We start from the raw sequence: 25,254 nt of genomic DNA on the forward strand, positions 1-25,254 counted from the left end.
CCCGCCGGGAGCGGGCGGCGGCCCTTGGGTCGGGCTCCGGCCCCTCGGCCCGGCGGCTCCGCCGTGGGGCTGTCCCGGCGTAGCGGGTCTCCAGGCCCACCAGGTAACCTGGCACGCCGGGGGCACAGCAGTTTTGCAGTTTTTCAGTTTTTATGCCTTTAATTAAATCGGAAGGAATTAAAAATTGCGTTGCGGGTTTACATGAAGTGGAGAAGAGTGGCCTCACCCACGTAACTGAGGCGATGACACCGCATGAGGAGTAAAGAGCGTGTCTGAGGATGAAGCGGTGTTCGTGAGGGAAGGCGTAGCGTGTCCCAAGCTGGGCTGCAGCCGGGAATCGGCGCCCAGCTTTTCGCAGCATTTGTGCCAGGCAGGCAGAGCTAAATACTGTATTTGTTGAACATCCAGGATAAAGATGATCCCTGTGAATGTAACAAATGTAACATGTAGCAGATGTAGATAAAAGTTATCACTTTAGGTCCTCAGAATCATGGCACATCCAAAGCAAGTCTTGGTTCTTTGTGAATGATTAGGACGGTTGTACGATGAGAGACTACTGAGTAATCCCTTAGGTGGCTCGGCCTTGGGAGAGCAGGTATGCAAACTACAGAGGCAAGGGGGCTGCAAGATGGTCTGAAGACCCCTGACGATTACCGAGAGACACCAAACATGCGCGGAGGACGTTAACATATACTAAGGAGTTCTTGGAAAAACTACTAATACGATAAGCATTTCTTGGAAATGTAACAAATATGTACATTACCATAGCATAAATACTTAATAATTGTGTCGTTTCGGCAGACACATTTTGGCAGAGCTATCCCCTGTGCATCCAGCACTGCAATGAAGAATGTCTGCTTTCTAAAACTCCAAACTTAAGTTTTAGAGAGTGAATTATTTTGCTGCTTTCTGGTAACAAAAGGAGCAGGAACACCAGTCTTTGATACCTGCCCATGCAACTTTCAAAAAAAGTGGGAGCATGTAGCAGAGTTGAGGTCGTACACCAGTTTGACAAAAGGTGTAACTGTCAGCCAATGTGGCAGTGTGTAGCAAGTGTCCCAAAAATGCGTTGGCAAATATCTGTAAGTGCAGCAGACCTTTCTGGCTGAAAACTATTACTGTACAAAAGCTATGTTGCAGATATTGGATAGATTAAAAGATAGTTTATAGATGTAAAATCATAAACATTGAAATATTTCAAGCAAAGGCACGCATAAATTTTTAGCCCAGTATTCCTCAACACACTGATGCTTGGGAATAATGTGAAATTACTGCTGGTAAAAGCAGCAGATAGTGAATTGAGAAGGGGAGGTCATGTGATGAGGGTTATCTAGATCACACTATGCACAATAATATTTTATCTCTTTATCTAAGGAAATGAAGCGTCAGCGATTGCAGTACTGGGTGTTTCCTTTTTCGTTCATCCTTTCCACTTCCAAGGGCTTTTGAACATGCTGGCTTGCTTAATCGTATTTGCAAATATGTATGAATCTTGAAAGGGTAAATTTGTACAACTTTTTGGAGAAAAAAAAGCAGTTACACATGAGAGAAGAAAAGGAAGGCAAAGCGCAGGTGTTAGGCAGCTGGCCAGCCAGCACAAGGTTCCATTTACCGCTTGGCTAGTAAGCAGAGCTTTGGCTTTGGGCGTGTGCATTTCTTGCACAGAGAATGTATCATAGCGTACAAGCGAGCAGGTGAGACCTCAGGTTACTGCTGTAGGTAGAATTATGCAGTGAAGACACAAGCACCCAAGAAACAGTGTTTGGTGAAGTTCGTTGCTTACAGAGGAGCTGGTTAATATGAGCAGTTCCAGGGTCATATTTCCAGGCCTAAACCTGAAGTCGTACAGAATTGGGGTTATTCTGCCAGCAATTCATGCCTGAGTAATAATAGGGGATTAATGTTCCCACCTGTTACACGTTCCTTCTACTGAAAGTTACCACTCCCATCTGGTAGAAATAACAAGAGAGAACATGTCCATTCCTCATCTTCCAGGGCTTGAGAATATAAACATATGCTGAATTTCATGTTTGAGTTAGCATTCATTTTGTGAACTAGAGTATCTCCAGAGCAGATACGCTGCCAATTTTGCTCGCTGTGCGTCATGGGCAATAACCTCTTCTAGGAGAAAAGGGGCAGAGAGCGAGGGACAGTGATCTGCATCCAGCATGAATTACCAGCGCTTGGGAGGTTCCAGTTCTTGGCGGTGAAGTACAATACTACAAGAGAAAGTGCCTGACAATGGGATTAAAATATAGAATTTTTCATGGACAAGTTTAAGGGGAGACTTGGTCATTTGATAAAAGAATTTACACGGAGAGAAAATTTCTGATGGTAGATTCTTCATTAAAGTAACGGCAGAAGACATCATGAGATCCAATGACTGGAAGCTAAAGGTAGACAAGTTCAGGCCAGAGCTAAGGTTTGACTCTCAAGGCTACCAAACCATTGGAACAGTTTCCCAGAGGTGTGTTAGTTAGCCGTCATGTGAAGTATTTAAATCAAAACTAAGAACATAAATTTAAAATGACTGTGCTGAGTCAGATCAGAGGCCCTTCCAGCCTGATGTTGTATTTCCAGAAGTGGCCAGTCAGGAAAGGGAGCTGGACAGGGGATGAGATGAGGATCCCAGCAGTTGTTGGACTCATTTCCATTCCCTCTGGGAATTACGACAGGTCATCTCTTTTTTGGAGAACACCACTGAGCAGCATCCGCATCTTCTTCCTGAAGTTGAAGAGTCCTGACCTGGTGTGTCCTTAGAGAAGAGCCGTTCCAAAACTCTGTATCCATCTTTATGTCTTTTTAGCTTATACTATATATTTTAAGCAGAAGTTTTAGTCTGTGACTAAATCAGTGACAATTTCTGTCCTGTCCTATATGGAAGATCACATCAGTAGTGCCTCTGGTTTGTTAGCTATGAAATCATTGAGCAAAATTTAATTGCAGCAAAGTCGATAATTTAAAAAAAAATCATTGACTTCCATGGATTATTTCACTCTCTAGTGAAAAGCAGTGACTTCAAACCATTTGATTAACGTGCTGGCGCTATCAGCATGGCCATGTTTCAGAGAGGTTAGGAAGAAAAATAGGGAGAAAAAGCATCAGAGGTGTAAGTGAAGTGAAGTACGGCATTTGCTGTGTCTCCACCGTATCAAGCACAACATTACACATTAATTCCTGGGTAAGTCCGGTGCTCCTGAAGACTCTGCTGCAAGTAACAAACCAGCTAGTTATCTTTCTATCACATTTACAGAGAAATCCATCATCACCAATTTACTCAATGATTAGCAAGGTTTAAGGTTTTGCCTTCAGCAAAATCCATCATCTGAGTACCAGTGCTTCAATGCAAGCATGACACTATATAAATAAGTACATAAACAATAAAGGTGTATATATTCACTGAGGCATGGAGGTTGTTTGATAGAAAAAGAACCAGCATGTTCCTCAGAAATGTGAGACTACAGACAAAATACTCTTAAGGTTGAAAAAATATTTTTTTAATTAAAAAAAGGGAAAAAAGTGTGGCTGTATTTGCAGCAGTGTATACCACAGAATATTTACACTGAAGATTAGATTAATTGATGCCATTGGATGATCTAACAAGTACTTAGAGAAAACAAGCTGGAGGGAGAGTAAGAGTAAACATAAATTGACGAGCTTCTTCAGAGCACAGGAAGTATGTCTTAATCCTTTTGGTTCTCATTATGATTGATTCCTGCCTGCAAGGTGGTTTTGTTCACAAAGAAGGCTTTAAAACACACATCATCGCACCAAAATGTCGTTGCCAGTATCCAGGGCAGTGGTGGAAAAAGAGTTGACTAGTGTTATGTCTCTGTGTGATATGTGATATAAGATCACCTGAGAATTTGGGTGTATGCAATTATTGCTTTACCTGCATATTTCACTTTTTTGGTTCTCAACATGTATTTCAGCTTTTTTCAGCCATTAGAGAAATAGGGAACTACAGGCCGGTCAGCCTCACCTCCATCCCGGGAAAGGTGATGGAGCAGCTTATCCTGGAGGCCATCATCAAGCAAGTGGAAGAAAAGAAGGTTATCAGTAGTCAGCATGCATTCACCAAGGGGAAATCATGCCTGACCAATCTGATAGCTTTCTACGATGACATGACTGGCTGGGTAGACGAAGGGAGAGCCGTGGATGTTGTCTACGTAGACTTCAGCAAGGCTTTCGACACAGTCTCCCATAATATCCTCCTAGGGAAGCTCAGGAAGTGTGGGCTGGATGAGTGGTCGGTGAAGTGGATAGAGAACTGGCTGAATGGCAGAACTCAGAGGGCTGTCATCAGCAGCGCTGAGTCTAGTTGGACGCTGGTAACAAGTGGTGTCCCCCAGGGGTCAGTACTGGGCCCAGTCTTGTTTAACTTCTTCATCAACGACCTGGATGAAGAGTTAGAATGTACCCTCAGCAAGTTTGCTGATGACACCAAACTGGGAGGTGTGGTGGATACACCAGAAGGCTGTGCTGCCATTCAGCGTGACCTGGAGAGGCTGGAAAGTTGGGCAGAGAGGAACCTGATGAGGTTCAACAAAGGCAAATGCAGGGTCCTGCACCTGGGGAGGAACATCCCCATGCGTCAGTACAGGCTTGGGGTGGACCTGCTGGAGAGCAGCTCTGCGGAGAGGGACCTGGGTGTCCTGGTGGACGACAGGTTAACCATGAGCCAGCAGTGTGCCCTGGCTGCCAAGAAAGCCAATGGGATCCTGGGGTGCATCAAGAAGAGTGTGGCCAGCAGGTCGAGGGAGGTTCTCCTTCCCCTCTACTCTGCCCTGGTGAGGCCTCATCTGGAGTACTGTGTCCAGTTCTGGGCTCCCCAGTTCAAGAAAGATGAAGAGCTACTGGAGAGAGTCCAGCGGAGGGCTACGAGGATGTTGAGGGGACTGGAGCATCTCCACTACGAGGAGAGGCTGAGGGAGCTGGGCTTGTTCAGCCTGAAGACGAGAAGGCTGCGAGGGGACCTAATAAATGCTTATAAATATCTGAAGGGTGGGTGTCAGGAGGATGGGGCCAAGCTCTTTTCAGTGGTGCCCAGTGACAGGACAAGGGGCAATGGGCACAAACTGAGGCACAGGAAGTTCCGTCTGAACATGAGGAAGAACTTCTTCCCTCTGAGGGTGACGGAGCCCTGGAACAGACTGCCCAGGGAGGTTGTGGAGTCTCCTTCTCTGGAGATATTCAAGACCTGCCTGGGCAAGGTCCTGTGCAGCCTGCTGTAGGTGACCCTGCTTTGGCAGGGGGATTGGACTAGATGACCTACAGAGGTCCCTTCCAACCCCTACTATTCTGTGATTCTGTGATATGTGCAAAAAGTATAGCTCTTTTAAAAGAAAAAGAAACTGGTTTAAAACATGTTGCTTGCAAGCACTTGTGATGTTTCCAGAAAGTGTACCATAGCAATGAGCATTAAGCAAACCTGAGGCATCGTAAACACTGGAGTGGGAAGAGTATTTTCCTCCCTTTACTGAAATATGTTGTAATTCTTCCCAGTAACCACCAGGTGGCAATATTTTTACCTTAAAAGTCTCGTTTTTCTGAAGTGGGGCACAGTTAGGCATGAGGAAGTGATGTATGCCTGTGCTGCAGTCGTTTCAGGAAACAGTTCAATTACAGTGCCCAGCAAGGTTCAGATTTCCGTGTAACTTCGTCTTTTGTGTACAGAGCTATAGCCAGTGTTGAAAATATTAGATGTTAAGCCTCCAGGTTTCCATTTAGATTGTATCATTTAACTCTCTGGTTTTTTCTTTTTTTTTTCTTTTCTTTTTAAGAACTTGGGTTGTCAAGAATTCATGATGAAGAGCCTTTTGTTGTCTCTCTTACTTGTCTCTGTTCTGTTCATGAACAGCTTTTCAGAAGTGCAGGGAAGGAAATGGAAAGGTGAAGGTACAACGCAAAACCTGGAAAGTATTGTCATTGGAAGATGCTATGACTATATTAGAATTGTGAATCCTGCAGTTGGGTAAGTTTTTGCTCATTTATTCATTTGTTTTTTATGTTCTGTATAAAATGGTTATTAATTAGAAGCGTAATTTTTTGCTCCTAGCCACGAAAGTGATCCTCATGAAGCTGACATTCATGTAGCTATCTAGAAACAAAAAATGAACTTTGATGGATGTCATATTAATCAAAGTAGTGTAATTAAGGCAAGATTTTTAATCCTTCAACTTTTTATGTCCCTCCCCCCAGCACCACAGTGTTCTGTAACGAAAGCACCGCACAGAAATGGTGGGGATGGTATTTCTGAAGTGCCAAATCTGACAGTGCTCATGACAAGACCAGCTTTACTTTGCATGCCTTGTACGTCAGGTCATGTAAGAAGAAAAGCACCAGACTTTATAGCTGTCCTGTGGTACTGAAAGAAACTGATTAGCTCATCTACCTGAAAAGTCAAGTAGTAATCAACTACTGAAGTATGATTACCCATGAGCTTTCATTGTCTCTGTTAATTACACAATAGGAGGCAAGTCACACACTTTGCTAAAAAGACCACTTTTTCTGTCTTCCCTACATTGTTTGGGCTTCAGCAAAAACAAAAAAAATCCAAGAAGGACAGTCCTCTGGACTTGAGTCCTTTATTCTGCCAGTAAAATTTCTCCTGATAGTTTGAAGAGGTATTTGCAGAGGGGGCTTGGCTGGGTTCCTGCAGCATTGAATCATGGCCTTAAACAGGGTTAGAATGTGTTGCATAATGTCAGCAAATACCACCTCCTTCCCCCAACCTCCCATTTTCAGTTCCTACTGCAAAAGAGGAAGATACAGGGCTGAAAACAGGTTCATGGCTTTTAACAAGGCAAAGCAATATGTCTCTTCCTAGTAACATTTTTATCAGAAGCATTTTGATTCAAGTTCCTCATGAAAGAAAAAAATCATCCTAATGCCCATAACAGTACAATTTTAGCCGAACAATTAAAGTTTGGCAGATTTATAAACGTGTCACAGTGGAAGATGCCAGTAAACTTTAACTGTAGATTTCTGCACACCTACAATATAACATATAATATAAACTATGAAAACTTGTCAGTCAACAGTTGCGTAGGTATGTAAAGTCTGGTCTTGCAGTAGGCTCTAGATAGGTAGAGTTCCTGTTGCAGTTAACAGATGTCACTTCATTTACATCTGAAGCAGGGAATGACTAATACACTACTGAATACACTAAAATCAGGAACATAAAGGATTGTTATTGTGGAAATGTTAATTTTATCGTTTATCATAATCATTAACTGATTTGGGCTTTTATAAATGTAAACATGGTGTTCTTGAAAGTATTTGTATATGTCTCATGCTTATGAGTTTTGTGGTCTAATTAATTCCTGTGACATTTTCACAATATAATTTTAAAATAGAGAAGTTCGTCACGTTCATCAAAGTATTCTTAATCAGAATAGCATGAAGCTAGGCTGGACATTAGGACTACTTTCCTGAATTAAGGCCCAAAATGGCATTATACAAAGAAGAGCTGCACAATTAATTTCATATTATGTGGGTTTTTTCTCTTTCCCTTACATCTATTAGCAAATAGTGTAATCTGAATAAAATAGAAATTTCGTATTGCACAGGTGCAAAACAGATATTCTAATTATTTGTAACACTTTCTGTTCATTGTCTGTTTCTTAATTGACCCCAGGCTAGCTTTTACAGAGATATAGACACCTGGCTTAGTTTTGCTTCTGAATTTATGTGCAAATAGAACAATTTTTTTAAAAATACTTTGCTAACAGAAAAGAAGCTAGCAAAGCATGTCTTTACACTGCAACATAGTTAAAATGTAAAGATGTTTATAGAAACATAAGAAAAACTGTCCTTTACATTAAAACATGCAAAATGGCAGTCAAAAGAGGCATTTTACAAAACATTATGGTCATGTAGAAGTGAGAGATTTGAATGAAAATCATATTTGAAATTTTCTAGTAGGAGTGTGCTATATAACACAAACGTTCATGTAGTGCATTTCCCCGTATTTCTTATTAGAAGTATATAATGGAAGTTTAGAAAATATTTTTTAACTGACTAGTGTGAAATAAATCTAACATGACTTACCAGTGTCTATTAAGATTGGAAGGAATTGTCCTGTACTACAGTCCTTCCCCGCCCTGTAGTTTCAAGAAGTACTTTTGCCAGTTAAGAAATTTTGAGTAACAGAGTAGAATAATCTTTTTGATTTACAAGCTGTTCAAACCTGGATGAGAAGACATGAAGAAAAAAAATGCAGTAAGTGAGTTAACCGGAAAATTACTGCTGGATTCAACTGTCAAGAAAGATGTTAAGAGTTCAGTTGATCATAATTTACAAGTACTAGCATGAATAAGTGAGTGCTTACAGTACACAACTCTTTAGCAGAGTGAGATATAAGTATATACAATTGTCATAAGCTAAAGTTCAACGGCTTGAAATCAGAAATAGGGTTCAATCCTTTTATCAAGTAAGTCTGTTTAAACATTGGAACTACTGATCAAGGGTAATATTGCATCACTGAAGGTTTTCAGATCAAGATTCTATATTTGCTTATGATATATTGGGGTTTTTTCTATAGTTGGTGGAAGCATGTCGAGATTACTGTTAAGACAATCTGTGGTCTGTTTCCTGCATGGGAACTGCATCGCTCCTCACAAGGGGTCCTTTAACTTGAAAGTATTCATAACATTCTGCATCGCAAAGCAGCTCCTTAAAGAATCTCACTAGGAGAAGCGCCAGCAGAAACCCTGCTGTCTATGGATGACATTAAATGAACAAAAAACTCCAATGGCAAAGTTTAGTTTACTTACCGGTCTGCTGTTGTTCAAGCTACAGCTTTGCAATTACAGCTGTTCGCGTTAGGTATGCTGTGTGCACATAAAATACATTATTCTGTTCTATAGAGTGTTCCCAGCATAGACATTGTCACAGCCTATGTGGGGAAGGTACTGTGGGAAAGTGGTGAAAGTAGCAATTCCATTTTTAATTACTCCAGGCAGGCTCAGAACTGTGACAGATGAGATCCCGCAAATCCGGAGGGATAAGAGACTTCCGTCTGTAGCTGGCCTGGCCCGTCCTTCCGCGGGAGGTTATTGTCCCCAGCGCAGAGCTGGCAGAAGGGGACTGTCGAAGCACACAGCCTAGCATCTTATTGCAGGCCCCCCCATATGAGCAGTTTAAATGCTAACAGTATTCTTGTAGCTACTACACAGTGACAGTCCGTGTCCCTCATGGTCAGCGTGCTCATTCCAGCAAGGTTAAGCAGCACAGTCCTAGGGCCTATATACACAGAGGGCATCTCTTTGTCAAAGCCATTACTCTATACCATCAGAACTTTTTAGTAACTCCTGCTGCACTTGAATCTGACATTTTAAGAGTAGTTTTACATTCCAGTAGCTTTGCACGTTTAGCTGCGCTTTAACTGAAACAGCTTTTTGAGTCTGGAAAATTTCAAGGCAAGCTGTTTTCTTTAGTTTTTCTACAATGCTGGGCAGCAAGCTCGCTGTGTATATTGTACCTTCTAAGATTTTTGTAGAATTAGTATGTATTTCTAATTCCACACTGTAAATCCTAGTATTTTCCTTGCTACTTCTTCCCAATCTGCTGCTGTTAGGAGTCAGGAAAAGACAAGACCTATGTGCTCTTCCTGGGTTGCAAGTTCTCTACCAACTTGGCTTCAGTTTTCTGTCTTAACCTCATGGGGTTTTTAATTTGGGAATTTGAAGAAGTGGGGAACAAATAACTTCCTTACTGTTCTTTGAAAAAACAGTTCTGCTATTTGTTTGTTTCGATGATTATAGTGAGAAGAACTGTTCAGAGATGTGGGAAGCCTTTAAAAATGCATTTATTAACAAGGATCCTTGCAGCATTCTACCTCAGGACTATGAGTTATTTATCAACCTGTCATTGCACACAATTCCACCTAACAAGGTAATGATTGTTAATGTTATGTTAACAGTCCTGTGACAGCCAGCAGATTTTCCATGACACATTCAAAATTGACCAAGAGTCCTTCTGTGGCTGACTCGTGATTCATTATTTTTGGCCTGTCTGTGGTTTATGAACTAGCCTTAAGCTTGATGGCATTTTTCAGTGTTTGGCTGCATTTATTTTATCCAGTAACTTCTCAGCAACTTTTCTATTTTCATTCTACAAAGAACCCCCATTTTTCCTGCCATGATGGGAGCTCTGTTGTAGTCCCTGACCTTCCACTTCTTCTCAAGCTAGGCATTCTGCCTGCAAAGATTGTGCCTGCTGTCATCTTTTGCTTCCACTCCTCACGACCAAGCCTCAGGGAATGACATGTTAAACATTGACTTGTTAAACAAGCATAAGCAGAGTGGAGATATGATGCCATTATATGCTAAAAAACAGTTAAGTGTTTGATGTGCTGGCAGTTGCACAGAACTGTGAAAATGCAAAAAGCACAGCTCTTCATGCTATTGTATCCCGTCAGAATGTGTGGTTTGGCCTTCTCTAAAAGGTTGTGCTTTAAAGCCGTTTTTCCTCTGGCACAATTGTTCCTTATCTCTAAATGATACATGCTAAACCAACAAATACTCCTGTCAACACAGCTTAATTCATGACAGTTTTGCAAACACAGAAATAACAGCTAGACGTGTGATTTTTTCACACCAGAAGCCAACATAGCAGCGTAATAGAATTCTGGTAAGATATATCTGGCTTATAGATATCTGTCTTCCCTTTTTTCTCCCTTTTCCTAAATCTGTCTGCTGAGGAAGGCAAAGCTAGGCCTAATTATGTTTTATATAGGTCTATATCCATTCCCATCATGGTATGAATGCCCCTCAAGCCTCTAGTGATCAGAATTTATACCACTGTAAAAAAAAAAAAACTTTGTTCCTCTAAAGAAATAGCTGGCATTTCTGGTTGTTAGCTTAATTTTGAAAGAAATACCAAAACATGTTTTAAACTGTTCTCAACACCCCATAATCTCACTGTGTCCATGCCCAAGTGATGATTCATTTCTTCTCTTTTTTTTTTTTTTCTCTTCCTTTTTTATATAGTCTCTCTTCTGGGAAAATAATCAGCTGCTAGTCAATAGCTTTTCTGACAGAGGCCGTCGCTACATGTCTCTGGGTGATACTCTGTTTGGCTTCTTTGGAGATTTTCTAAACTGGTGTGGGCAGGCAAACGGTGCTGGTAAGACGATGAGTGCTATATTAAACATCTGTCTGTAAAACCATAATGGAGACCAACTGCTGTGTTTTGGAGGAGCTTATTTTGCTCTTACCCCAAGAAAACTCAGGGATAACTTCACTGTCTTATTCTCTCCTGTTTTGTGTGAATATTTAACATTGCCGTCAGGGGAGAACACAGTGAAAACTAAACGGTTCTGCACGGGAGATAAACCTCCTTCTCAGTCTTCTGAATGTGGAGCTCTGCATCCCACATACAGAGTTAGAGCCATTTCAGCCAAATTGTTGAATCCACAGAATGTCACTGTTTGTATAAACTGAAAAGGATAGAAAATGATAGAAAAAATACAACAAAAATACAAAAAAATACAGCTTTCAGTGTTATGGCAGACCACCTTGTATGTTCAGTGAGTAATGCAGGAATATATTTAATTGCTTTCTAAGATCACTTTTTATCGTCATTATCATCTCCCTAATAGCACAAATCACATTTCTTCCTACAGGACTGGACTATGAATCCTGCCCTACCACGGAGGAATGTGAAAACAATGCGGTGGAATCTTTCTGGAGAATGGCCTCAGTCACTGTAAATAGTGCATTAGTGCTGACTTGTACATTAGCAAGTGTGTCCTGGGTAGTTCAGGAAAACATCATTGGATCAAAATAGATTTAAGTCTGTAACTGTGCTAGGTTATATCCTCTGATGATACAAATATACTTTTTTAAACTGGGCACAGTGTTTTAGCAACTTTCACCTTAGCTAGATAATGTGTTAAAATTCTGTGTTAGCGTTTTTAATATATATTAAGCTTATATTAAGCACAATAAGCACACTGTTGTGTTGTAGACAACAGACTGTTGTCTACTGAATACAGATCCTAAGTGACAGTTGGCAGCCTTGGTGGAAACCCTTTATTTGCAGATCAAACCCAGCACAGAATGCCAAAATGGCTTTCTTCCTATGCTGAAGAAACCATTCATAGGTTTGAGAAAATAGTTTGAGAAGATGCATTGAATTCGTGTGCTGGCTATTTAGTTCTTGTCATCCCTACTGCAGTGACCTGCTGCGGTGCTAGTTTGATGTTATTTTCACAATTCTGATATTCTTCTTGGTAAAATTCTTTCCTTGTTCATTGTTGCTTGCAGTACAATGCCAAGTCATATGACAAATCTGTAAGATGAGTTCTGAAAAAAAATTGTTATCTATTGCAGTATGCGCAGCAGAGTTCTGGCGTGATACATGTCTTGTTGAATGGTTCTGCAGTTGGAGGAGCTTATCCAGAGCCAGGGTAAGAAAACTGACTGACTTACGTGTACGAGGTGTGATGCCTGTAAGAAACGGGTCAACCAGTTCTTTGGGTCTTCTGGTGCACAAAGCATGGAAGGTGTAGCTGAAAGAGCGTGTTGCACCAAAGTCTGCTGAGTTTTGGGGACAACTGTTAATTATCCCCAGCTGTAGGAATTAACATGTAATGGCTGAAAACAATCCTTATGACCATTTTAAAAACTGATCTGGCAACCAGGATAAATGCTCTTTGAAAGTAGCCTTCAGTCAGCCAAAATATTGTGGCAAAATGTGTATGCCTTCAAAAAGATGAGCGTTAGAAAATTTCTGTTCAGGGACATCTGCAAGGAGAGGACATCATAACAAGGAGTGTAGCCTCCTTGTTGTGATGTTCTCTCATAGGCCTAGGAGCAAACTTGGTAAATTCTGTAGGGAAAGTGCTTTGTCCCATTATTTCTCTATGACCAAGAGAAGAGGTAGTCTGAGACGCGTTATGGTTTAAGAAAGCAAAAAAAGCTCATTGAGAACAGTAATAGCAAGGATTAGCTTCCTCTTCCCCCTAAAAAAGTGGAAGATTCCCTGGACTAGGGATGGGCATGTCTAGAAGTTTCTCCTGTATGGTTTTATGTATCCTAGACAAATACTCCATGTTACTGTTGCTGTGATTTTGAACCTAAAAATATATTTGTCTTGTGGCTGTTGATATTTTTTTATTTAAAGCAAAATTGTTTTGTGTCTAAAAGCAGTAACGACAAGAATGGTCTTTTTCTTTTTTTACTAAGTATAAATTGCTTTTTGTTTTTTGGTTTTTTTTTTTAATTTTTTGAAGTTCACTTCATTCTCCTTCACCTCTAAGTTGTAACTTTTTTTCAGCTGAGCCCCTCTGAGAGGAAGAATATGAAAACAAAACTTCTGATTGAATGCCTTTGTCCTTGGAGGACATTCAAAATAGCAATCAGATTTTTTCTGCTCAGTGTTGAGTCTGATTGTAATCAGAACATATAAGTGTAAAATCAAGCAAGCCCATATCCTACAACAGGATCAGAGCCTTGATTAATAAAAGGAAAAAAAAGATTATTTCTATTTTGTGGTGTTTGTAATTCTAAAAATTTGTTTCTTTAATAAGTTTTTTTGCAGATTATGAAATACCTAATCTCCAGAAAGACAAAATCTCACAAATTGTCATCTGGGTTGTGGATGATATTGAAGGACCAGACATGTAAGTTATAGCTTCCAAAAAATTTAATTTCTCATTTTTGGACCTGTCTTTAACATTTGACCTTAGCTTGCTGTTTGATTATATTAGTATAGCAATTAAACTAAAAAAATTTTAGATGCTTTCACTAACACAGAAGGCACACCCTGCCATTCCCAAAGAGTATAGAAATGCCAGAATTAGACAAAATATAAATAAATTCTAATATTAGGTCTGGAGCCCATTCTTAGTTAGGGGGATGTGTGTGTGGATCTTAGGCCTTGAGTGAAGATACAGCACATACAGTTTTACTAAGAAAAGAGTCAATCTGAATAATCAAATCACAGAATTTCAGATTAAATGCTGACATCAAATATTTATTTCACCTTACCACGTGCATTATATTTTCATTTTCATTTATCTTAACTGTTTGAAAATTAATAGAAGCAGAAAAATATCACAGGGGCTCATCTTCTCTCAGTACTTAAAATCAATCTAATAATGAAAAGTAGGCTTTATAAAGGTCTAATTCTGCTATTAATTTAATTAAACAGAAACCAAACAAATAAACAAAACAAAACAGATCAGTCCAGACAGAATAGCCTGCTGGTAAATAGCTAAAGATGAAGTGATGATTTTCAACAAACATAATGGAAAATGGACTCTGCAGTTTAAAACATGAAATCATTAGGCCAGAAATTAGGCCTGGTCTGAGACTGATTACAAGAAGAGTTAAACAATCTATTCATTATAGCTTTTGTGGACATCCCTACAAATGTACGTAGATGAATTGGTGGTAGAGGAACAGAGGAAGTCAGTTTTACCCCAACCATCTGCAGAGTGCCTGCAGTTTAATGTAACACAGTGGCACTTCATTGGTCTTAAAACTGCCCTGGCTGACGAGGGCCAAAGAAATGGACTCAGATGTCAGCATATCCACCACTTGTGGCTGAATCCCTGGTGTTGACTGCATTCTCAGGAGCGTGAGGCTTCTGTTCTTGCTACTCAAAGCTTTTTAGTTGCATCCATTCATTTTGTGTCATTGCCCTTTCACATCTCATCTCTTCTCTTTCCTACCTCCTTTTGCTTCTCTTTCATTCAATTTTGGCATGGCCAACCCAGGCCACATATATTACCATAGTCCTGAAGTCTACAAAGCATAGTTCAGATTAGCATTTCTCAGCCTTTCTCTTTAAATGAAAGATTCATACCCTTTTTGGAAAAAAGCCATACAGCTCACCTTTGCAAAAGTTGCCCTTATTACAAAGAAAAATTAAGGCAAGCACTGAATGTTAATTTATCTTTCAGTTAATGGATGCATGGAAATATTTGTATATTTTTATTAATCACTTTTTACAATGATTTTGTTGGTCCCCATGTGATTTCTTTAGTCAGGAGTATTTTCTGATCAATGGGTAAGTAGCACTGGCCTTAATATTTGATGTTGGTGTAAGTTTTAGATGTCTCAGTAGGTTCTGTACTATGCTAAACTTTCTTTTGCTAATTGGACCACAAATTGAAAAATCAGTGCTAGACACAGAAGCTGCATTTAGGATTGTCTTTATTTTTTCTCTCTCCTTGTGTTTTTCTGTTGTTCTGTATTCAAGAGAGAGAGAACAAGCATCTAACCACGAGAATAATTCTAATTTATTATAACCTACTTACTCTATAAAGACAGCTAGTATCAACTTTAGCACCACCTAAATAGCTGCCAAAGAATGTTACAGATGAAACAATTAGTATTTTACAAAATTATTTAGCTCTTTTTCTGCTTGTCTAGTGAAATATTAAAGTTGGGAATATTGGTTAATAGAATCTGCAAATGCTGCACTGGCTGAAGCCAATCTTCCAGTCTCTGCAAACTGAGTATAAAATGTTAAACGACTGTAAGCAAATGAAGCATTATAAATAGCAATGTACACCAGTTTTCTGTAGGTGTTAAGGAATATAGAAGAGGCAAAGTAGTAGGGATTTACTTTACTGTTCCATCAAGTTCAGTGAAAGGAAATTAGATCATAAAAGACTTGCAATAATATTAAAATCCTTTCTTACAGAGATTCCTGTGGAACTCATACTGTAAAGATATTAGAAAACAAACTGAAAACCCTTGGTTATGATGTCACCTGCACTGACAATTACAAGTAAGTGAAAATCCTTCATTAATATGGTGTATTATTTGCAGAAGCACCTCATCTGTTTAAAAAGGGTTTTGACCTTCCAATATTTAATTGCTATTAATGTTATGTCTTCAGTAAGAGACTGATATGTTGGAGGGATGATGTCACATTTTTCAGACTTAGCATTTTTCGGCTGTGAATTGAGCAAAACATTACACTGTACTGTATAATTCTGTGGAAAATTGTACTTGCCCAATGCCAGACATAGAAGATGGCCTTGTATTCCACTTCACTGTAAAATCTTTATTTGGACTGAAATTCTGAATAACAGAAACACTTGAATGTCTGCAGATTTATTAGTTATTCACAGTAGTATTCACAGCTCTAGTTATTCACAGTAGATTTTAAGATAAATATAATTGAAGGAAAGCTTTAGACATGATAATACTGTTGAGTTTGTTTTGTTTTTTCATTGGTTTTTCTCAGTATTCTGCCAGAAAGATGCTAAATAAAATGGTATCTTCACAGGTCTGTAATGCTCTTACTCTGCCTGGATTATCCTGATCATTCTAAGTGTACCCTTTCATCGTAAGTAAAAGAAGTGCTATCCATCCTCAGTGTCATTACAGCCAAATAAATAACGCAGAAGTCAACAGTTCAACAGATTCCACCTCTATCATCTATTATATATCACCCATACGCAATATGCAGTATTCTTGAATTTATTACTTACTGTGTAAAGAGTAAGCAGTTTCTGTCTACAAATTGTGCACAACTGTCCGTGAGCACCTGCTGTTCAAAATTAGGTGTTAATCAGTTATCATTGATCACACAATCACGCTGTCTATCCCTGATGGTATGAATGAAGTTTGTAAATATCAGTGTTCTAATGCAAAATCTGTTCAAAATTTGAAATTGTTTTCATTAATATTCTTCCTTGAATAATGAAATTGTAGGTCAAATGACAACAGATCTAAAGGACATTTCTTCAGCTGCTGGAACTTTCAGTTCCAAATTTTGAGGAAGTTTTTTTTTAATCTTCCATTTTATGTGCAAACCCAATTTCTATATTTTAATGTAGTTACCTTGGGCCAGTAGGTTATCTACAGAGAATGCAGATTACATCCAAGATGCAACTTCCTTAATTAGCAAGCATCACTCCCAAACTGGGTTTTAATAGTTTCCCTCCCTATCCATGCTTTTCTTTACTATATAAAGAGGATTAAATTAATTTATGATGTATTCCAGTGAATTTACAGTAAAAATGACTTTCCAATTGTGGCTACATTTCTTAATCTATATACTGTTGCACGTATAGGTATTTGAACACCTGAATATAAAAACTTCCTCACAGTTTGGAAAGTTGCAGGATACACAGATGCATAAAAGTTGTTCTCTAGTTATATTATTTTTACGCGCAATCCATGTATTTGGCCACATCGTGTTTCCTACTGTCATTTCTGCCCTAACTGAAGAACCTGCAAATCTTTTGTATGTTAATACCCATGTAATACCACAATGATAACTTCTGCTATGAAAAACCTGATTTGCCGTCCCTGTGTATGGCAGCAGAAAGGTGCGACTCCTGCTTGCCTGACTCTGGTTGTGTGGCAGTAGTGCTTCATGCGGTACAAAAAAGGAGGTGTATATCACTTTCTGTAGCATATGCTTAGTTTTTAATACAACCTTACAGAGAAAGTGGGTATTCTCTGTTCCTACTGGTCACTGAAAGCTTTTATTCATCTTGTCATGCAACAATGTATATTCTTACACGCAAATTATATCCCAGCACCACCTTATAAATGTGTGATGAAAACAGTGGCATTTTAGATATCACTGGTACCTCCAGACTCCTCCTAGGCAATGGATTGTAGAACAGGCTTCCAGGCCTGTTAAGGCATTTGTTTGTCGCTAGATACCACTTGCATGGTAGATTGGAGTAGGGTTTCTGTGTCCTGCCAGTGAATGGTAAGGCTTTTGTCCATGTGTCAAAGGAAAATACAAATGCAAAATCACAGCTGTAAATGTGGTGACAATATTAACAAAGTGGAGGAAAAGGAACTTTAGAGGACTTTAAAAATATGATATTGTGAACTGTTAACAGAGATTTTTCTCTTCTCCCAGGATTTAAACCATTTCCCTCAAAGTTCTGTGACGTGGGTACATTCCTCAGCTGAGGGAAAGTGGATGAAAAGGCTTTTGGAAATCATTAATGTCTTGTAACTAAGGGAAGAGCATACCAGTTCTCCAGTATTACCGTATAGTGCTTGCAGTGTGTGAGCAGGGGAGCAGTCACCCTTCTTTTCCATCCATGTCGGTACTTAAATTAACATAATCACTAGCATTTTCTAAGTACCAGTCTCATACTCTCCTGGGGTAACTGCTACGCAACTCAGCTGTTATCATCCTCCTTAGGAAAAGTTTTCTTCCTTCTTTCCTTCCCGAGCCTTGTGTTCCCTCCTGTATGCATGACAGTGATTCAGTTCATGTCTACTCTATCCCTGATCAAGACAGAGCTTCCCAATCTGAATGCTAAATATCATTGCCTCTCCCTGAAAATTAAGTAGCTAAAATACTTCAAGCCAATGAATACTTACACTCTTCCCCAAATCACTCACTTCTTTGCAATAGATAACATCTCCATTGAAACTGGCTGCCCTTTCAGAAAGAGCCTTAAGCAGATGTATATAAATTATTTGATGATTATCTTCTAGATCTGTTTCCTCTGTGGATGGATCCCTGCTCTCTGATGGTCCATTGACTGACATGGGAACAGTTTGGTCAGTAGTGGTATTGCTATTAAGAGCAAGTATCTGTTAACAACAGGCTTCCTTTGCACAGGGTGTGCTCAGTGTACACGTTACATTTTCATAGTTCTGTAATAAATAGTGAGGTGAGGCATGCAGGCTCCATTGCATCCCCTTTCACAATAGCTATTTGCAGTTACAAGACCAACAGCTGGCTTCTCAGCCTCCAGCCAATAATATCCCCAGCCCAAAACCATCAGAGTTGGGCAAGTGACTTTTTCTGTCACCACAGCTCCCGCTACATTGGCGTACCAAAGGAGGGGGGCTGTGTCAGAGTAGCAGGGGGATGGCCTACAAGGTGCTGTAATGTACTTGGAGCTTCTTGGGTAGTGATAGTGCCCCTTAACTCCTCTCCAGACTTGCACTATATTCCTGCTGAGTCAGTATTCAGACTTTGGCTTGTTGACACCTTGATGTTTGAAGAAAATTTGTAAGTAAAAAAATACCCACTAGATGGCATAGATGGCTTACAAACATAAGCAGAAAGGAAGCCAGATGCAACCTATCAGTAGTGGTATTTATTACTTACATTATTGCAATGTCAGGGAGACTTAGAAATAGCTCTGGTGACTGTTGTATCAAGTGCAGTAAAAATATAGCCCTCTAGGACCACTGCTGTCTAGAAGAGCTCTATACAATCTCAGATATAAGGCCAGAGACAATAGATGGATCTGGAGAGAGATGGAGGCTCAGATATTAAGGTAGAAAGGAGTGTTCCCAGGGTTTTGCGCAGATACTGTGTTTATAAAATCATGACAGCCGAAGGGAAACTGGTGGTGAGCTCTTACAAAGAAACTTCTAGCTTAGCACTTGGATGCAAACTTCATCCTTGGCAACAAACCCCTGATATTTAAAAGAATCCTAACTCAGCTCTGTGCTGTGAACATCCTGTTTGTTTTCTTTTCTTCAGATCTGCACCAGCAGCACAAAGAGGACCTGTATCTTCAGACAGAGGCGGCAGTTGGAACAAGCTCATGTTTGTTTCTCTTCTAAGCTTTTTGTTCAGATTTGCTTTAGTGTACTAAGTTAATCAGCTGAGTCCGTATCCTCTGTTTGCCTTAGCTGGCTATATATTTGGCTTCAACTAATTCCTAATTGCAATTTCACCCTACTTCTGGGATTGGCAAACCTGCGTATTAAAACCCTGCATACTTCTATCAAGATACTGACTACGTTTAGTATCAAAAAAATATTCTACTGCTGCTAGAAAGCTTCACTCTTCATTTCTTTTTCTTGCATAGAAGAAATTATGTGCCATTTCCTGTTACCCGTATTCTCCAGAATTAAACTGAGAATAATGCTTCCTGTTCATATATTTCAGAAGGAAAAGTCAAACTATGCCTGCCATACATCTCCCACACAGCTTATTTGTTCCTAGAAACAATCCTAGCATTTGGCCTTGGAAACTAAGTGTGCGATTATCTTGTTTTTGAAGAGGAAGTATGAGTTCAGATGGGAGAGCGCTTAGATTGCTCACTTGATACAAGATACAATAGGTGAGACAGTGGAAAAAGTAAACTCATTTTCATAATTAGTACAGTACTTTGGCCAAACTTACCTGAAACTGTCGTGCAGCGGGATTCTGGCTTGCATATGTGCATATAGTATTTTACCACATAGTATCGAGTGCTTTGACACAGCTGTTCTTCAGCCACTGGATAACCAATAGTCAGGAATACCAGGTCTAGAAAGTTCCACAGGTTTTCCACCATGAGGTGATTTATGGCATATCAAATTCAGACAAGAACCTGCCAAGTCAGACATCTGCCTGCTTGCAGTGAACTCAGTTGGTATGCTTCAGAATATACTGAGGAAAGAGCAGACACCGTGTTGAAGGTCTCTTGAGTTACTTCTGTGAATTACCTAAGTGTTTCAGCTAGATTCTCCTTTAAATCACCAAGATATCCAGCTACCAAGATGACACATAATTTCGTTCTGACATACAATTTTGTTATACATTCTCAGTTATCTTCTGTATTATTTGTATTAGCTGTTTCTCAGGAAACTGGGATAGAAACTTCCTGTTATCTCAGTGCATCTGATTTAGGACTCCGCAGTAGATTTACATCCTTCCAGTCCCTGGTACAACTATATCGTGTATCTAAAATATGTTGTTGTTGCTTATTTGTCTGGCTTCCATTCCTGTAATAACCTTTAATTTGGTTTTAATGCAAATCCCTTTGTATTACACACATAGTTGTGTTTGCCTGTGTCACAGCTGGGTTTAGGCTCCAGCTTGAAGGATTTTTGTGTCTGTTTCGGACACTTACAAAAGTACTGAAATCAGAAGCTACAGACCTTTGAAAATCTGGGCTGTATTAAGCCTTAAAAGTGTTCTCTACCTATGCTGAAACATTAGTCTTTGTTTCATTCCTTCAACATCCTCCTCATTTTTATCACTTGTTTGGTGCTGTCAGCTGCCAGAATAATAAGAGAGGTATCTGTCTGTAACACAGACACATCTCAGTTAACTAAACCCAAGCAATTTTGGTCAGTCTCTTTTTTGTCCACAGCAGATCACATCGTGACACATTTTGGACCGCAGGCTGTAGAGATAGTGCCTATGAAGCTCACAGACCTATCTGTCCAAGTCTTCGCTTGGTCTAGTGTTGTCCTGCCCACTGACCTGTATATTATAGTGTGTGAGGGATTCAGAAAATAGCTTAATAACATTAACAAACCATGTGCCTCTTAGGCAGCTTCCATCCACAAGCAAAGCATCCCAGCTGGCCAACTTCTGCTTTCCAGCCTGTGTAAGCTTTCCAGCCTCTGGATGCAATCCACTCAGCAGCAGTGCTGGCTGTTACGTGTGATACCAAACACACTGTAGGAAGTGCTAAATAATTCTGTTTTTCAAAAACAAAAAAGGTAAAATACAAAGTAGGATAGATACGATTCAAATAATTTGAGGTTATTTACTGCATAGCTTTATATCAAGAACAACCTCTTGCAGCGTTTTCCTATTTCTGATATTCTTGCCTCTTTTCCCATTACTTGAACTTGGTAGCAAAGACAGCAATTCTTTTTTTTCCAATATCTTTTGAATAAAGAGTCCCAAACTTGCTGGAAAAGCTTGGGAAGATCTGTAATGATTTTTATCTAACCTACTAATATAGCTGGGAAAAAAAAGAAGGCAAAGTTTTAGATACATAGGCTTCCTGAGATCTTAAAAGCAGCAAATTTCAAGCTGAGTGTGGATCATTTCTTCTGAGTTTAATGTAATGGGTTTAATCTGTGCAAAAGAACAGTGTGACTGGCATCTTGGAAGCAGAAGCTCAGAAGTAGTGTCAGCAAAGCGAGAAACAATAAGGTCATTTTGTTACTCCTGGAGGGAGAGACATGAACAAGAAGTTGTGCACAAGAGAATCCTTTCTAGCTCTCTTTTTTATTTCTACATCTACAAAGTGTGCGAATAGTGCTATTTACACATGTATTTTACACTAGGGTGGTGAGAATCAGCTAGGTGTGCCTGTGCTCTGTCTTGAACACCGAGTAAATGCTCCGATTAGTAATGTCTCGTGTAACAGCTGTGCCAGATTTGGAGAAATCTTAATGCCCAAAAGGCATCTGCCCACCTTTGTAAACTCATGCAAGCCTGGAAACGTTCAGCATGGTGCTTCAAATACAGATTCAAAATGTTTCAATCATTCATACTTGTACTAGCAATACTGCAAAAACAGCTGTCTCCAGACCTGAATTCAAGGGGGAAGATGTTTCATATGAAAACATTATGTATATCACTTCATTTTGAATCCAGCTGGATGCCACAATCCTGTGTAGATCTGTTAATATCCAACTCCTTACTGCAAATGAAAATATGATGTACAGGAGTGTTACAAGGTGCTCAGCATTTCTGCAGACAGATCTGTGGAAGCTACTGATACTAAGGTAGTGTTTTGTGTCTTTGCAAGTTTTGTGGACCACTGAAGAACTCAGTTACGTCATGCTCTTCATTACCATATAGAAATAATCTCCCCTTTTGCTAACTTGCATGTGTTCCCGTCATTGTGTCTGGCAAAAGCTGAACTCCAACTCAGAGGAATTGATTTTTCCAGCATGTATGTGCATGCATACATACACATTTGCTCATACCTGCTCTGTCTACTTTTAAATGTAAACTCTCGAGTGCTCTGGAGTAAGAAGTTATGAGAATAAAGCGAGGACAACTTGTTTACCTCTGTGCCCTTTTTATACTGCTGGTGTTTATACTGCTGGTGTTTATTTTTGTTGTGTTGGCTTTGATGTGATATTCAGCTGGCATGACTGTGTTTGCAATCAGCAGTCTCAAATGTAGTGAAACTGGAACTGAAACCTCAAGAAGTTGTGTAATACTGTTGAAAGCAAGTTAACTCTTTTGATAGTTTTATTTTCAGTTGGATTAGCTAGAAATATTTCTGATGTATTCTGCTCCAACAATAGACAGTGTAAAGTTGAAGAAGGGTGCTTGTAGCAGAGCCAAGAAGTTTGGTTTAAAATAGCTCAGTATGGGGAGGCACAGTATCTTAATTTTGACAAATGTTAGGGTAGCTCAAGCACTTTTTATAAGTGTTTTTCTGATTTTCAGGTTTTTCCTAATTCCAGCTGCTGCCCAATCTAAATTTACGCGCCATTTTATTTAAGAGGTGAAGGCATATAATCTGCCAGATTTTGTTTATAATCTGCAGGTGTCCGATTTCCTACAGTCCCCTGTGAATTACAAAGCAAGCTCAGAGCAGACCCCATTCCTGTACTACAGCAGTGCAGTTCAAGTGCAGGCTGGCAGGGAGAGGGGTGCAGGTAACTGGAGCCTGGGAACGTGGCACATACGTCCCCTCGCACCATGCCAGGGTATCCACCCTGCCTGGGCAGCCCCTCCTCGCCTACCTTCTCCTCTCCTTCCTGCAGCCGCAGCAAAGGTGAACCTGATCTCAGTTCAGATGAGTTACTTTGTATTTTTAGCAGAGCGTGTGAGTGGAAAATTACGATGTGGGAAGTTTTATATAAGGAAAATGAAGGAAGAAATTATATTTAGTAATACACATTGCCTTTAAGTAATAGGCACTGAAGTAAATTAACTGGTCCTTGACTTGTGACCATTTGACTAGGAATACCTCTGCGCTATGTAAGCAGTAAGCGTGGTAAATTCCCAAAGTGCAGACAGAGGGGATGCTCCAGAACTGTATATCTGGAGTAACTGGAGTTATACCATTAGTTACAATAATTAATAAATAAATAGTGGGTTTTAATCCAGTAACTGTGTTTGCCTGGCCATCTCTTAGTGATTACACCTGATACAATCTGGTATCAGGTGCTAATGAGTGCTTGGATAAATAATTAACAAGGAATGTCAGGTATTGCAGGCATAAACTAGGATGATACGTCAAGAATTTGGCAAACACTGGATCACCAAACCACAGGAGGACTCTTTTTTTCCCCATTGGCAGAAGGTGAAGTCAAGAGAGCAGCGCTAAGGAAATGACAGGTATTCTATATGTTGTGCAAAGTCAGGGGTCAGGTGTGGAAAAGCTCCTAGAGCACACTGTACCGTTCTGAAGAGCAGCAAGCGAAGCAGCAAATGAGCAGAAATCAGTGTTCGATCAAAATCTTGCCATCTCATGTCCCAACTGTAGGATATGCTGGCCTGTGTTGTGCTTCGTTCTTTTCATTTTGTTTTAATTAAGGATGCCAGAAAATCCAGCACTGGTATTTCCACAAAGCAGAATGAATGCTCTGGGCTCTCACCCTGAATTTTCTGTCACTACTGCCTGTTAGCATGGGGTTAAATAAAAAAAGAGCTGCTGGTATAAAATAAAAAAGGAGTGATGACAGGCAAAGTATATGTCATATATCATGCAAAAAAAAAGTTATGGATAGTAAGAATAACCAATAAACTTGGAAGCCATGGCATCAAATCCTGGACAAATATTTATATGCATGTATACAAAAGCATATTTTACACAGCTGGCAAGCAGGAAAGGTCTTATTTTTCAAGTTTCTTGGTTTTTGACCTTTGAACCATCACATGGATCCTTTCCAAGCAGCAGATCTATCCCCTGTAGTTCTTTTAGGAGAAATTTTGCAAGGTACACGCTCTTGTGCTTGCAGAGCATACTTATGTATCAACTTTGTTTCCTTGGCTGCCTCAGTGGGATGGAAGCCTGCTGGGTATTTCCTTTCAGAAGGTGAGCAGAATAATAATTGGCACTGGCCAGGAAACAAGCACTCGATTTCATGAAAGTCGGTGAGGTTACTGCATTTGCTTTTCCTCTGCACTAAAACTAAACCTTGAAAAATGTTTTGCACAAAAAAAGTACAGCAACCTCATCACAAATCACTGCAAGATCCCTCACTAGCTGCTAGGTTACAGCTTTGGTATAGCTCTCAGTTTCTTGCAAACTCTTCTGTTGCAGCTGTTCCATTTTGTATAAATTAAACATCTGGAGTGAAAAAATATTTTCTTCATAGCCTGATTCATGCTGAAAGCAGGATTTGTTAAACATGGGTCTCCCACTCTGCAGATCAATGCTTTAAATGCTATACACTTGAATGTGTAGGGTTTTTAAAGTTTGTCTACGACATCATTTTCTGACATGTCTAAATAGGCATATCAAAAAAAGGTGAAGGTGATACAGAAGAATGAAGCAACCTGCTTCCTCAGACTGTTTTGGAGCCACTCCACAGCTTGTGTCCCCACTCCACCGCCTTCCCCACCAGCAGTGAGTTTCTATGTAGGGGATCTCTTGGC

General features: G+C 39.8%; 1 protein-coding gene across 4 annotated transcripts; it reads left to right on the top strand.

Annotated features, from left to right (window-relative positions):
• BST1 (bone marrow stromal cell antigen 1) lies at positions 1–22,709 on the top strand. Of its 4 annotated transcripts, none has more exons than XM_075420572.1 (10): positions 1–103; positions 5,861–5,974; positions 9,768–9,897; positions 10,995–11,130; positions 11,630–11,712; positions 12,339–12,415; positions 13,538–13,630; positions 15,661–15,747; positions 16,252–16,311; positions 19,441–22,709. In XM_075420572.1, exons 3-10 carry the CDS (start codon positions 9,787–9,789, stop codon positions 19,553–19,555), a joined length of 762 nt encoding a protein of 253 aa, XP_075276687.1. In that variant the 5' UTR covers positions 1–103; positions 5,861–5,974; positions 9,768–9,786; the 3' UTR covers positions 19,556–22,709. The 4 variants fall into 4 exon arrangements, with proteins under 4 accessions (XP_075276687.1, XP_075276686.1, XP_009932634.1 ...); XM_075420571.1 differs by lacking the exon at positions 1–103 and adding an exon at positions 18,438–18,503 and having other exon boundaries at positions 5,589–5,974; positions 19,441–19,505; XM_009934332.2 differs by lacking the exon at positions 1–103 and having other exon boundaries at positions 5,589–5,974.
• The last annotated feature ends 2,545 nt before the right edge of the window (positions 22,710–25,254 follow it).

The sequence above is a fragment of the Opisthocomus hoazin genome, chromosome 5, assembly GCF_030867145.1.
Source record: "Opisthocomus hoazin isolate bOpiHoa1 chromosome 5, bOpiHoa1.hap1, whole genome shotgun sequence".
NCBI lineage: Eukaryota > Metazoa > Chordata > Aves > Opisthocomiformes > Opisthocomidae > Opisthocomus > Opisthocomus hoazin.